Source organism: Paroedura picta, chromosome 3, assembly GCF_049243985.1.
Source record: "Paroedura picta isolate Pp20150507F chromosome 3, Ppicta_v3.0, whole genome shotgun sequence".
Classification (NCBI taxonomy): Eukaryota; Metazoa; Chordata; class Lepidosauria; order Squamata; family Gekkonidae; genus Paroedura; species Paroedura picta.
Window position 1 is genome coordinate 73,908,178 of NC_135371.1, and position 15,544 is coordinate 73,923,721.

At 44.9% G+C, this 15,544-nt stretch overlaps 1 protein-coding gene across 1 annotated transcript in view; it reads right to left on the minus strand.

The window, feature by feature from the left end:
- Positions 1-7,932: 7,932 nt before the first annotated feature.
- The window catches only part of LOC143832258 (magnesium transporter NIPA2-like), a 66,025-nt gene continuing 58,413 nt past the window's right edge, over positions 7,933-15,544 (minus strand). Inside the window, exons 5-6 of the mRNA XM_077326409.1 lie at positions 15,308-15,468; positions 7,933-10,467 (exon numbers count right to left, since the gene is read on the minus strand). Of these exons, the coding sequence (XP_077182524.1) occupies positions 9,863-10,467; positions 15,308-15,468 (766 nt within the window). The 3' untranslated portion in view covers positions 7,933-9,862. The remainder of the gene's footprint in view (positions 10,468-15,307; positions 15,469-15,544) is intronic.

Sequence of the window (15,544 nt, forward strand, 5' to 3'; positions counted from 1 at the left end):
GGCCCAATCGATTGGGCACCCCGCTTGTCACTGCGGGGGAAGGGGCCAATGGGCAAGCTTTCTCATCCCGGACAGGGCCCTCCTCATGGGCCCTTACTGTTTTATTTTATACCGCTCCCGCAGAACGGTTACAGATTATTTTCTCTTCTTATCTAAGTTCAAAGTAGGAAAAAAAATTCATTTTTCTGACCCAGATGCAGAACTTTACATTTATCTTTATTAAATTGCATCTTGTTCTCATTTGTCCATTTTTCCATTGTGTTCTGATCTCGTCTGTATCTTCCGGAGTATTTGCCAGTCCTCCCAATTTGGTGTCATCTGCAAACTTGATGATTAGTCCCTCCACCCCCTCATCTAGATTAATAAATATGTCAAAAAGTACTGGACCAAGCACCGAGCCCTGAGGTACCCCGCTATTCACCTCCCTCCAGTCTGATGAAACACCATTGACAAGAACTCTTTGAGTGCGGTTCTCTAACCAATTCCCTATCCACCTAACTATCTGAAAATCCAGATTGCAGTCCTTCAATTTATCCATCAGAATATTATGGGGAACCTTATCAAAAGCTTTACTAAAATCCAAATAAATGACAACTGAATTTCCACGATCCAGGAAACCTGTTATTTGGTCAAAAAAGGAAACCAGGTTGATCTGACAGGACCTGTTGGAGACAAATCCATGCTGACTTCTTTGGATCACCAAATTGTCCTCCAGATGGTTGCAGATCGCTCCCTTTAATATTTGCTCCATTATCTTCCCCACAACAGAGGTCAGACTCACTGGTCTGTAGTTTCCCAGGTCATCCTTCCTCCCTTTTTTGAAGATCGGAATAACGTTTGCTCTCTTCGAGTCTTCCGGGACATCTCCAGTCCTTAAAGAGGCCTCGAAGATGATGGACAAGGGTTCTGCAAGTTCTCCGGAAAGTTCTTTGAGCACTCTCGGGTGCATTTCATCCAGCTCAGGGGATTTGAACTCATCCAGTGCAGCTAAATGCCTCTCGACAACCTCTCTGTCATGTCAACCTGCCACCCAGACACTATCCCTTGCCTACTGCTATCTCTAGATGTGCCTAAACCCTTTGATTTGTGGGAAAAAACAATGTAAAATAGGTCCTGAGCCTTTCTGCTTTCTCTGCATCCTCTGTTAGAGTTTGTCCATCTGCACCCAACAGAGGTCTATTGCCTCCTTTACTTTACGTTTGCTCCTCACATAACTGAAAAATCTTTTCTTGTTACAATGGGCTTCCATGGCCAATCTTAGCTCACTCTCAGCTTTGGCCTTTACTCCACCAAGAGCCTCTTGTGGCGCAGACATGCAGTCTGAAAGCTCTTCCCATGAGGCTGACAGCTCAATCCCAGCAGCTGGCTCAAGGTTGTCTCAGCCCTCCATCCTTCCAAGGTCGGTAAAATGAGCTTGCTGAGGGGTAAACCGTAATGACTGGGGAAGGCACTGGCAAACCACCCCTTATTGGGTCTGCCATGAAAACGCTAGAGGGCGTCACTCCAAGAGTCAGACATGACCCAGTGCTTCCACAGGGGATACCTTTACCTTTTTATGCTTCCCATCTCTATGTTTAAAGAGTCATATGGGGAGCAGCCACTCTTTTCAGATGCGAGGTTAGCTAATCAGAGATAGGAAAAAAATAATTTGTGCTCCAAATAACTCTGGTTTGAGCCTATCATCATTTTGGGTGATTTCAGAAGAAAATACGTTATATACTCAGCCAAATCTTAGCAAGATCCATTCAAGTTTTTATAGGTCTACATTTAACTATCAATTTTTTTGTTTTCGGTTGTTGTTTATATAATACACTCCAGTTTTTGCATATTTGTCTTTCATTTGACCGGGCTTGCTTATTCACTCAGAAAGTTTACTTATTAATTTTATCCCAGTGTAAGTTACTTTGCAATTGTAATCATCATTCGGGATGTACATGTGGCACTATCAAACTCTGATCAGTACCTTGGTTTTATAAGCCACTGCAGAGTTTGGTTTAATTTTGAATTGTTCAATTTGTATGTTATTCTTTACCAGTTCTCAATATAACTGAAATAATATTTGCATATTTCTGACTTTGGTGTTGGTACTGAAACCATAAATCTGATGTTAACAGGCCTCTGGAACAGGTACTACAGGCAAATGGCAATCACAATGGTGTGGGGAGCTACAGATTATTGTCCTGCCACTGTAATATTTTGCTGTTAGTCACCTCACTCAACAAATGCCTGCAAGCTTTATGCTTCCTTTCTGGGCTGCACATGTCAATCCACCTCACAATACCTAATCAACAACCCAGTTAACTGTCTTGGGCCCATTATGCACGGCCGCCGAAACGGCGATTTCGGGTCACGTGGAAAACGTGGTGGGGGAAGACGCGAAGCACATCGGTTATGCACAGGACGGGGCGCGACGGCGGCAAAACCCAGAGTAACCGATTATGCACGCGGCGATCCCAGCGCCGCTTCTGGTTGCGCCCCGGTCACCCGGAAGCTGCTCTTTCTTCCGCATTTCACTAACGCCGCTTTTTCAGCGGCATGCACCGAAGCTGCGGCCAGTTGCAGCCGGCTCCGTGCATTATCGGTGATTTTAGTCGCCGCCATTCCACCCCGAATGTGCGTTATTCCCCCCATGCATAATGAGTCTTAATGAAGATCTGTTGGATCAGTTGGAAGTTTCATTCATGGTGCTTTGACTAATAGGCAGTTGATTTAAATCTGAATTTGCTGTAACTGGACACCATGGTACAGGCTATCATCGTGTCCTTTAAAGCAGGGTTAGTCAACCTGAGCGTCATGGGAATTGTAGTTCATGGACATCTGGAGGACCACAGATTGACTATCCCTGCTTTAAACAACGTGGAAGTTACAATTATGTTGATGCAACGTTATTACTGATCTGAGGCTTTAGGTATATTATCTCAGGTTTTAAATTCTTTGGGTTGTTGTGTTTGTACTGTGATGGTACCGCTTTACTCTGCTCTGGTTCGGCCTCACTTGGAGTACTGTGTTCAGTTTTGGTCACCCCAATGGCAGAGGGATGTAGACAAACTAGAATGTGTCCAGAGGAGTGCAACAAAGATGGTGAGGGGTTTAGAGACCAAGACGTATGAAGAAAGGTTGGGGGAGCTTGGTCTGTTTAGCCTAGAGAAGAGATGACTGAGAGGGGATCTGATAACCATCTTCAAGTATTTAAAAGGATGCCATATAGAGGATGGAGCAGAATCCCTCTTGCCCGAGAGGGACAGACCAGAACAAATGGGATGAGATTAATTCAAAATAAATTCCATCTAAACATCCGGAAAAAGTTCTTGACAGTTAGAGCGGTTTCTCAGTGGAACAGGCTTCATCGGGAGGTGGTGGGTGCTCCATCATTGGAAATTTTTAAACAGAGGCTAGATAGCCATCTGATGGAGAGGCTGATTCTGTGAAGGCAAAGGGGTGACAGGTTACAGTAGATGAGCAATTGGGATGTGAGTGTCCTGCATAGTGCAGAGGGTTGGACTAGATGACCCATGAAGTCCCTTCCAACTCTATTATTCTATGATTCTCTATATCTCGTTTTTAATTTGCAATATGTTGGTGCTGTACAGAAAGAGGAGAAGTTTCCTTTCTGATGTCCAATAGCAAAGTTGAAACTACTATGGCCAGGCATGCTTAGAACATCTACCTTGGTGTTCTTAAAGTAGACACATGAAATTGTGTACTATGCATACTTAAAGTAGACACCATGAAATTGCATACTATGTATATGGATCAGAAAATTTCTCTCTGATTCAACTTCAGAAGTACAAATAGCCAATTGGCACTGGCAACTTAAACTATCTTAAATATTCCATCTAACATCTTAAAAGTTTTTATGTCGCCAGATCTTTTAAAATTTATAATACCATTACTGTTTTTTCCCTTTTTAGATTGTCTTAGTTTTTAATTGCATGTATTTGAATTTTGGTCTGAATGACTGTAAATAAATATTGATTGATTGATTGATTGATTAAGATTGGTGTGCACACTTAAAAATCCATGCATACCACAGCCAACCAATCTTAACCAATCTTTATATTTACTATCTAACCACTGATAAGTGGTTTGGATTATTACACATTTTGTCCTTGTGGTCTTTATGCCCTATCAGTTTCAGCACTTGTTTCAAAGTCTCATAGAACACTCATTTTAAATCTAACAAGTATTTTGCATCCCCTTTCAATTGAAATGACAAATATATAATATACTAAAAAATGTCCCACACCAGCATTTTGTAATCTCCAATAAATTCAGCAGCCATCATTTGTTGATCTGGATCCATTCAGCCTAAATCCAGGCCTACATCAGGACAGCGCGATCCTGGACTGGTAAAAAAAGGAAGACACAACAAACTAGTTCTCAATTCAGTCATATATATAAACTGTGAGTCAATGGTCTTACTAAAGTTGGTTGTCTCAGCATATTTCAAAGAACATCTGGACAGAATTAAAACATTTAAAACTGATCAGCTGGAGTCCACTGGGACTTCTTTAAGTGATCTAGAATTTGCCTTCCCACTCCTCAGCCCTTGCCTGAGTGTGAAAATGAAGGCCTTGATCCTATGCAAGACAGAAGAGTGGAGTTCTTAAATTGTGGCTGCACTTGAAGGAAGGAAACCAGAAATGCTGAACTCCTTCCTTATATGCAGCTTCTCAAGGGAGCCCTGTCAGAGCTGAGACTTGGCACCTTTATCTGTAAAGTAAACCATAAATAATTTTGTATTTTCCTTTGAATGTTAACAGAATAAGTTGGGAGAAAAATATTGTGATTTTGATTTTATTTTGGGAGACCTTATGTACCACAGAATTATTGGGAGACCTTATGTACCACATAGAGCCTCTTGTGGTGAAGAGTGGTAAGGCAGGAGAAATGCTGTCTGAAGCTGTCTGCCCATGAGGCTGGGAGTTCGATCCCAGCAGCCGGCTCAAGGTTGACTCAGCCTTCCATCCTCCCGAGGTCGGAAAAATGAGTACCCAGCTTGCTGGGGGGTAAATGGTAATGACTGGGGAAGGCACTGACAAACCACCCCGTATTGAGTCTGCCATGAAAACGCTAGGGGGCGTCACCCCAAGGGTCAGACATGACCCAGTGCTTGCACAGGGGATACCTTTACCTTTTATGTACCACATGTCACATGTCATGTCTGAAAGGTTTGCAATGTGATTTTAATGCATCTATGCAAATCTGTCCCTCTTAATAAAACAGTAAGAAAGGTTGGGGTGGGCTGAGTCCGGGATCAAAACTCCTGTATTGGCCCCTTGGCCCCGGACTGACAAGCAGAGGGGGCAATTGGAAGGCGCTTTGCGCCTTCCGATTGGGCCCTCACTGGGACAGACCAGAGTTCCAGGGCAATCAGGAGACATGGCTGCCAGTCTGTTCCTGACCACTGCAGGGAGAGGAGGTCAGTAGGGCTGCCAAGGGGGATGAGAACAGAGGCTTGGACAGGCTGCATCAGCCCTTTTTGCCCCAAGGCTGTCCTAACTGTCAAGTCCAACTGTGAATTGCCTCAGAACCCTGACAGAGCTGGCAGGAGGCTGCAGAGTGCTCCCCCTCCCCCCCTCCCTCCAGGCCTGCTGGGAAGGAGCCTCTGACAGGCCCTGACTGAGGAGAGGGAGGCATTTTCCTTCAGAGAGCAATGCAGGGGAGTCTGAGGGCCTTCCTTTTGAGGGTGGGGAACTTTCCCCTTCTGCCAAACAGTTGCCTGACAGGGAGGCCACAGAAAAGCCCCTTCTCACTTAAAATACTGCTCTGGCCGGGGGTTAGACACAGCCAAGCCATGTGTCTTTCTTCTTTGCAAATCTCTGCAGATTTGAGGCCACTGCACAGCATTATTCTGCAGATGAAACTGGATGCTGTTGCGGAGGTTCTTTTGTCTCCTGTTTCATCTGCACAACAACCCTGTGCAGTAGACCTCAAGTCTTTTAATTCAACAACAACCTGTGTGGGAGGCCTTAAATGTGTCTTCTCTACCACAACCCTGTCCAAAGTAGCCCTTTCTGCCTGGGGAGCTGATATTTATACTCTCCAGGTGAGCTATAATTCCAGGAGCGCTCCAGGCCTGGAATTAACCTTGGCCTGACAAATAAAAAAAACGTATAAAAACGTTACTAAGGTCAAGATTGTTGTGCACAGAGAGACTTCCTCTTGGGGTTGCCAGCTTCCATGTGAGGCTCTCTTCCCCACCTCCCTCATGGGGAGTCTGCTGTAGGGAGAGGAAGGGAAGACGATTGGAAAATGCTTTGAGACACCCATTCCCAGTTCTCTCAGACCTTTCGCAGCCCCAATTCCTTCACAGGTTGACTGTTGTGGGGAGACAAAGGGAAAAGGTGTTTGTAAACCGCTTTGAGACTCCTTTGGGTAGTTAACAACAGGGTACAAAAATCAAGTTCTTCTTCTATGGAGCAACCATGAAAGAAGCATGTGGGCACATCACATTTTATCAACAGTGAAAAAATGGAGATGGAGGAACAGGGTGGACACCTGTGTACTTTGACTACCCCATGTGTAATAGGGCAGAGGGGCATTTCGGTGTCTGTGGCCTAATTCCCACAAGAAGGGAAATGACGCAGAACTGGGAGGAATTGGTTGCCATGTAATCTTCCCCTAAAAGAGTCTCCAGTCTGATTTCCTCTTCACATATCTGAAGCTCTAGAAAGCTCATCTGTAACCACTATGCCATAATTCCCAAAGGGCAGTTCTCTCCCACACTCAACGAACATTACAAACCACAGGTTCTTGACACCCATGCCCTCATTTGTCACCACGCCACCACAACCTCCCACACAACACACGCGTTCAACCCCATACCCTTACAGACAACCCGTCCCCTTCCTCTTCCCACTGCCAAGCTCTAGCTCCTGTTGTATTCTTGGATACAACAGGCTTTGCCCCTTGTACTTGAATAATGCAGTTTATTGTGTTTTTTTGCCTAGTTAAATTGTGGTCAGATTATTAAACATTGCTTAACATTATTTAACATTTGACATTGTGTTCAGATTATTTAACGGCTCATGGATGGTTTTGTTCTGAAAAACTTGTACAGAGACAGGGTTTTTATAGTTATGTACACAATTGTCACATTTCTGATAGATGAGGGACATTTGTTTTTCTGAACTAAAACCAAAGGCATGGTTTATGCCCCAAAGAGAGTACTAGGGAACTTTCAGTAAGGTTAGCCCTTCTGTTCTGCATAAATCTGGGTATTACTGCTTATGGAAAGGAGAAGCAATTCATGCAGAACTGTAACATGCAGCCTCTTCCAAAAGCAGATAATTCTGTGGCATGGGAGTGAAAGAATTATCCAGTTATAACCCATTGGAGACATGACAAAATTACCTGTTCCTAGCAGAGGCAGTCTGATCTCATCAGATCTCCAAAGCAAAGCAAGGCAGTCCAGGGTTGCAACTCAGAGGCAGGCAATGACAGACCACCTTGGCTGCGACTTCATAAATTGGCTGCAATTTGACCACACTTTCTACCACCACGAACTGAAGGTAGTAATTCTAGGGGTTCTCATGTCTTCTTTGTATGCTTTGGCACACAATTTGAGAATTAGAGGTTGATTTGATTAAAAGCAGTGGGGGGAAAAACAAAGAGAAAGCTTTTCTCAACTGAAAGCTGAGGCCAGGTGGGAGGAGACTCAGCTGTCAACCTATCCCAACAAGTACATGTTAATATTGTTCTGGGTGAGAGGAGAGTTAGTCCTTGGGTGAATCTCTCCCATTATCCTTTGGTTGCAGATTTTTTTTCCAGACACCGGAAGCAAAATAATTTCAAGAGTTATTTTCCATTGCCAGCAGAGGGCACTGTGGCCCTAGCTGTTCCTTGTTGCTGATGGCCTTAGAAGCACATATTATACAGGACAATACAAAGGAGCAAACAGAAAGCATCAAAGCGGATCCCCACCTTGAAGAGTTTGTATAAAAAGGTTTTATTCTCCCTCTCCATGTGCAAATGAAATGTGTTGAAATGTTGTGTGATGAAACTCGGAGACAAACCGCAGTTGTCCATCAAAACTATTCACAAAGCTACAATGATTTCAGTTACATGTCAAACACATTCATTAGCAACAAAGATTCCAAGAGTTTTCAAAGATCTTGTAAGCACTGGAAGCCACAGGCTTGTGACAATGATAAGTTTTGACTGCAGTGCTTTTTTGAATGAACTGGGAATTTACTTGTTCTCTAATAATTCATAGCTGGTCTACATATAAGACCTGTCTCTCTCCCTTATCCAACCCAATGAAGATGGCATGCATTCTAAAGGTCCCAGTTGATATTACAATGGTACAGAACTCACATATATTTTAAATTTTCACAGAGCTTCAGCCTTAACTTCTTGACAAAAATGTATCTTTGCACTGACAACCTGGAGCAGAGTAAAGAGGATAACCATTTGTTCATTTGGCATGAAATACAATTCCATAACTTTCACACAGGGCAAAGTTGGATAGCACTGCACTACCCACCCACCCCAAGCAAGTCCTTTTTCCTTGAAACTAATTTTAGTTGCCTCTGTTTCTGTGACTCCTGGATGTACATTGTGTTTTCCCACAATTAATTAATATATATATCTTGACCATATAGGCTAAGACAACATTTCATTGACCCAGGAAAGATAACAAGCAATCCTGGGAGGTGTCTCTCATTTGCTTATCACACCCCACACACCACAAGATTGAACAGCTTTAATCCCAGTTTACATGGTCATGATCATATCTGAGATCTGCGCTGTCACAAGCATCTACAGATAACACCATGTTATGAATAACAAAAAAGAGGATATATTTCCCAACTACTTCAAACGAGTGATCACTATGACAAGCCTTATTTTAAATACCCCTACTATTTAAGCCGTTATAATGGCTACTAGGAATATCCCTAACTTTCCAACTCCCAAAGAGGACATTTTCATCAGTTTTTTAAAAAAAACAACCCAAAAGATGGACACGCACACCCAAAAAGAGGACATCAAGTAACCCTAGACAACACACTTCATTGACATTAGGAAATATATTTTCTCCCCCTGCCCCCACTCCTCCTCTTAAAGAAAGCATCTGAAAATACATAAACCTGATTTCAAGATACATACCTTATAGAGAACAGGCTGTCTAGCACATCTTCATTTAAATGAAGCAGAGCATAGTCCCCAGACAGGGAGTGTCACTGCTTTCTTGGTAAGTTGAGACACTTAGAGTAATATGCAAAAGACAGGTCTTGATTCATTTTGACAGTGTGTGAGATACTGCAGCACCTCAATCCTATGATACCAGCTAATGCAGCAGACCCAAAATAACACAGGAGGAGCCCATGTTCTGATTTTAGGTGAGTTCCTCAGATGCTGACTGGTTAGGGAGTAGGGAGTAGGGTAAGAGGGAGCCACCATGTACTCATATGCTGACATCATGAGGACGATGCTATGAGGCACAGGGAGTATGAGCATTATTTACCGCCGCATTCCCTTTACCATGTATCTGCTATTGATCAGAAAAGCACAAAAGTGAGAACATATGAGAACATAAAATTCTACACCTTAGGACACTTCCATGCATCTCTCCCCATGCCTGTCTGAATATCACAATAAGCTGCCACTTGGTAAACAGATTTTTGTATCTCTTCTTCGGCAGAGCTACAAAACCATTGTACCAATTTGTCAGGCATTAAATCTACTTGCCAATCCTAATAGAGAAATAAAATATATTTTGTCTTCTCAGAAACTGACTTATTGAAATAGAAGTATCTTCTAATATGGTCAAGCTTAATTTAATGCAAAGTCTTGCATGTAAGTGCCACAAACAATCTGGTCCAAGTCTCTGAAGCTAGATGATACATTATTTTGGGTTTCAGCTATATATCATGAATACTTTGGGCTTGCTATCAACTGGGGGGCCAGAATTATCAAGCTCTATCAGTATATTCTTGTCATCCTTGATTACCTGGGTCTGGTCAGTACTCTGAAGAATTTGTGGCAGGGTCTTCACATTGAGATCTGCATCCTTGAAGACATGAAGTAAAAAAACTCCTAAAATAATGGTGAGGAATCCACATACTGTCCCAATAATGTCCACCACAGACATGGTGACCCATTCTTTAAAGAGAATAATAGAAGTAGTGATGACTATGGTGGTAAATAATACATAGTAAATGGGAAAAACCATGCAGGTGTTGAAAATGTCCAGAGATTTATTGAGGTAGTTGATTTGGGTAGTGATAGAAGCCATTAACATGAGAAAAAGGATCCAGGTCAGTGGGTTTTGCAAAACAGGCCGATGAGCAAAAAAGCCCTTGATGGCAATACCCAGCCCTTTGACCGAAGATACTGAGAAAGCCCCAATCACAGAACAGATGGTAAGGTAGATGAGAATGTTGGTTTGGCCACAACGGGGTGCCACAAAGAAAATCAGAACCAGGCAGACCACCAACAGAATGCCAGCATAAACAAGGAAACCTGCAAAGGGGAGGGGGAAAGTTAAAGTTTGTGAAATAAAACACAAAATGAAAATCACACATCTGGTGCACATATAAACATCAATGTAATAAACTGTAGTATCAAAAGGTCCATTGCCAGAATTTGTTATTCTTCAACCCATCAAGTGCTAATGTCTCTCCACAGTGATGTTATTTTCTTTCAATATAAATTCTTTTTTCAGCCTTATGATGTTCCTCAGAGTTGGTAAGCCATAATTAAGCCTTTATCTTGGGACTGATATGAGCTCAGTAATTCAACCACAGAGAAATAGGTGTCTGAAGAAGATCTATGTAAACAAATGGACTGAAATGTAGCCTGAACTTGGTGGCAATTTATGTTTATATTCCCAATAACACAGCATCTTTTAAATTTGTTATCATATTCCACTGCACTATACTTTTCAATTTGTTTGACTAACACCTTCCAACGTGGTCATTTTCTTCAGGTGAACTGATCTTTGTTGCCTGGAGATCAGTTGTAATAGTGGGAGATTGGCAGTCACTACCTGGAAGTGGGCAATTGTAATCCAAAAAGGGCCAAGTGTGCATGCTTCGTTCCTGCAGTTGTATTTTTCTAGTCAGATTGTCAGTAGCTGCTTCCCCACTCAGAATTCCCAAACTACTATTTAAAGTCCTGTGATTCCAAAAAGCAGTTTGATAATCATAGGACCACGGTGCTGGAAGAGGCCATACAGGCCATTTAGTTCAACCCCTGCTCAATGCAGGATCAGCCTAACGCATCCTTGGTAAGTATCTATCCAGATGCTGCTTGAAGACACCTTTTTAGCCAACTGAGTCCATGCTAAACTACTCTGATAAAGGGCGCAACAGTTTTGTAAAAGGACTGTGTCCCTCAGGACTGTGGAGACTGTCCATGTGTCAAGCTTATCAGGACTTATAGATGTGAAGCTCCACTTAAAGATCCATCCACATGGCTGTGTCTTCTGATAGACTCAGCTCTACAGCCATCATGTGTCGACTGGGTCTCCAGTGTCAGGGGACTGTGACGCCTTTAACCATGGGATAGGCTTTCTTGAGGAAGGCCTACTAGCACCTGATGGACTGCACTTATCGAAACTGGGGAAGAATGTGTTTGGCAGGAACCTGGGGAGATTCATCAGGAGAGCTTTAAACTAAAGCCACTAGGGGAAGGAGACGATCAACATAGGGAGTGTATGGAAGGAAAACGATCGGAGGCAGCCCAACCGGCAAGGCCAGCCCATAGGGAACCAAAATTAAAAGGATTCAGATGTCTTTATACTAACGCCCGAAGCATGAGCACTAAAAAGGAAGAGCTGGAACTTCTTATGCGGATGGAAAGGTATGATCTAGTAGGCATCACAGAAACTTGGTGGAATGATTCTCATGACTGGAATGTAATGGTGGATGGATATGAACTGTTCAGAAAAAACAGAACAGATCGAAGAGGTGGAGGAGTGGCTCTGTATGTGAGGAAAGGGCTTACCTGTCAGGAAATTCTAGTGAAGGAGAGCATATCTACAGTGGAAAGCATCTGGGTGAAAATAAGCGAGGGGAAAACAAACAGTGTGGTGGTTGGTGTCTGCTACCGACCGCCTGACCAACGAGAGGATGTGGATGCTGCATTTTGTGAGCAGCTTGAGAAAATATCCAAGCGGCAGGACCTTGTCATCATGAGTGACTTCAATTTCCCAGATGTGTGCTGGGAAACAAACTCTGCGAAGTTACTAGGCACTGTAGATCAATCATCAGAAAGGCCAAAGCTGAGAGTGAGCTAAGATTGGCCAGGGAAGCCCATTGTAACAAGAAAAGATTTTTTCAGCCAGACGCGGATGTTGGATTTTCGTAGGGCAAACTTTAATAAACTCAGAGACATGATGAGTGTCATACCATGGACGAGAATGCTGGAAGGGAAGGGAGCATGTGAAGGGTGGGCGCTACTCAAACAAGAGCTATTGCATGCTCAATCAATGACTATGCCAGAAATACGAAAACACTGCAGGAGCTCTAAGAAGCCTATTTGGATGAACAGAGAACTTCAAGAGGAACTAAGAAAGAAAAGGAAAATGTTCAGAAAATGGAGGAAAGGACAGAGCTCTAAAGAAGAGTACCTACAGGTTACTAGGCACTGTAGATCAATCATCAGAAAGGCCAAAGCTGAGAGTGAGCTAAGATTGGCCAGGGAAGCCCATTGTAACAAGAAAATATTTTTCAGTTACGTGAGGAGCAAACGTAAAGTAAAAGAGGCAATAGGCCCGCTGTTGGGTGCGGATGGACAAACTCTAACGGAAGATGCAGAGAAAGCAGAAAGGCTTAGTGCCTATTTTACATCTGTTTTTTCCCACAGGTCAAAGTGTTTAGGCACATCTAGAGATGGCCGTAGCCAAAGGATAGTGTCTGGGTGGCAGGTTAACATGGGTAGAGAGGTTGTCGAGAGGCATTTAGCTGCACTGGATGAGTTCAAATCCCCTGGTCCAGATGAAATGCACTAAAGAGTACTCAAAGAACTTTCCAGAGAACATGCACAGCCCTTGTCCATCATCTTCGGAACCTCTTTAAGGACTGGAGATGTTCCCGGAGGACTGGAAAAGAGCAAACGTTATTCCGATCTTCAAAAAAGGGAGGAAGGATGACCCGGGAAACTACAGACCAGTGAGTCTGACCTCTGTTGTGGGGAAGATAATGGAGCAGATATTAAAGGGAGCGATCTGCAAACACCTGGAGGACAATTTGGTGATCCAAGGAAGTCAGCATGGATTTGTCTCCAACAGGTCCTGCCAGACCAACCTAGTTTCCTTTTTTGACCAAGTAACAGGTTTGCTGGATCGGGGAAATTCGGTTGATGTCGTTTACTTGGATTTTAGTAAAGTTTTTGACAAGGTTCCCCATGATGTTCTGATGGATAAGTTAAAGGACTGCAATCTGGATTTTCAGATAGTTAGGTGGATAGGGAATTGGTTAGAGAACCGCACTCAAAGAGTTGTTGTCAATGGTGTTTCATCAGACTGGAGAGAGGTGAGTAGCGGGGAACCTCTCGGCTCGGTGCTCGGCCTGGTACTTTTTAACATATTTATTAATGATCTAGACTAGATGAGGGGGTGGAGGGACTACTCATCAAGTTTGCAGATGAGACCAACGAGATCTGAACACAATGGAAAAATGGGCAAATGAGAACAAGATGCAATTTAATAAAGATAAGTGTAAAGTTCTGCATCGGGGTCAGAAAAATGAAAAGCATGCCTACTGGATGGGGGGATACGCTTCTAGGTAACACTGTGTGTGAACGAGACCTTGGGGTACTTGTGGATTGTAAGCTAAACATGAGCAGGCAGCGTGATGCAGTGGTAAAAAAGGCAAATGCCATTTTGGGCTGTATCAACAGAGGCATCACATCAAAATCACAAGATGTCATAGTCCCATTGTATACGGCACTGGTCAGACCACACCTGGAGTACTGTGTGCAGTTCTGGAGGCCTCACTTCAAGAAGGACGTAGATAAAATTGAAAGGGTACAGAGGAGAGCGACGAAGATGATCTGGGGCCAAGGGACCAAGCCCTATGAAGATAGGGACTTGGGAATGTTCAGCCTGGAGAAAAGGAGGTTGAGAGGGGACATGATAGCCCTCTTTAAGTATTTGAAAGGTTGTCACTTGGAGGAGGGCAGGATGCTGTTTCTGTTGGCTGCAGAGGAGAGGACACACAGTAATGGGTTTAAACTTCAAGTACAACTATATAGGCTAGATATCAGGAAAAAAAATTTTCACAGTCAGAGTAGTTCAGCAGTGGAATAGGCTGCCTAAGGAGGTGGTGAGCTCCCCCTCACTGGCAGTCCTCAAGCAAAGGTTGGATACACACTTTTCTTGGATGCTTTAGGATGCTTAGGGCTAATCCTGCGTTGAGCAGGGGGTTGGACTAGATGGCCTGTATGGCCCCTTCCAACTCTAGGATTCTATGATTCTACTAGTAGCTTAAGCCCGTTGTAGGCAGAAATACAACGGGCGCTAGAACTCCCCCCCCCACCCACCCACCCGAGGCTCTCTGGAGCCTTCTGCCGGCGGGCGGAGCGGCCTCGCAGCGTCTACGACGCTGTGAGGCCGCTCCGGCCGCCGGCAGAAGGCTTCCCGTCCCCCCCCCCACCCGAGGCTCTCTGGAGCCTTCTGCCGGCGGCCGGAGTGGTCTCGCAGCGTCGTAGAGCGGCTCCGCCCGCCGGCAGAAGGCTTCCCGTCCCACCCACCCACCCGAGGCTCTCTGGAGCCTTCGGCCGGCGGGCGGAGCGGCTCCGCCCGCCGGCAGAAAGCTTCCCGTCCCCCCCACTCACCCACCCACCCGAGGCTCTCTGGAGCCTTCGGCCGGCGGGCGGAGCGGCTCCGCCCGCCGGCAGAAGGCTTCCCGTCCCCCCACCCACCCGAGGCTCTCTGGAGCCTTCTGCCGGTGGGCGGAGCGGCCTCTCAGCGTCTACGACGCTGCGAGGCCGCTCCGCCCGCCGGCAGAAGGCTTCCCGTCCCCCCCCACCCGAGGCTCTCTGGAGCCTTCTGCCAGCCCGCGGAGCGGCCGAGAGAAGGCTTCCCGGCCCACCCCCCAGCCGAGGCTCTCACCAGCCGCCCCGCCATTTTCCGAGCGAGTGAAGAAGGCAATGGGGAGCCGCGCGAACTTGGGGCGGGATTGACACTCGGAGGGGCCAATCAGGAGCCTCTTCGCGGCTCCTGATTGGCCCCTCTGAGTTTTTATCCCGGACCGGTCCCGCCCTAACTCCTCCCCACTACCCCTTACTCTTTTATTCAGTCCGTGGCGCCCGTGGCGCCACGGGCTGTGTACAGATGGCTCCTGTACCTGGTACTTACCTGGCTCTTTTAGTTTAGAGATCATTTCATTCAGAGTGGTGACTTCCTCTTCCTCAGGAGCATGAATGACAAGCACTGTGCTGCCCACAGTACTCAGCATGCAACCTAGTTTCCCCAACAGATTGAGACGCTCTCCAAGCAGATATGAAGACAAAATGGAACTGTGTAGAACAGGGGGGAAAGAAATCAAAACAAGGGCTTAGGGAGGATGACCAAGAAGCACTAAATGAATTATAG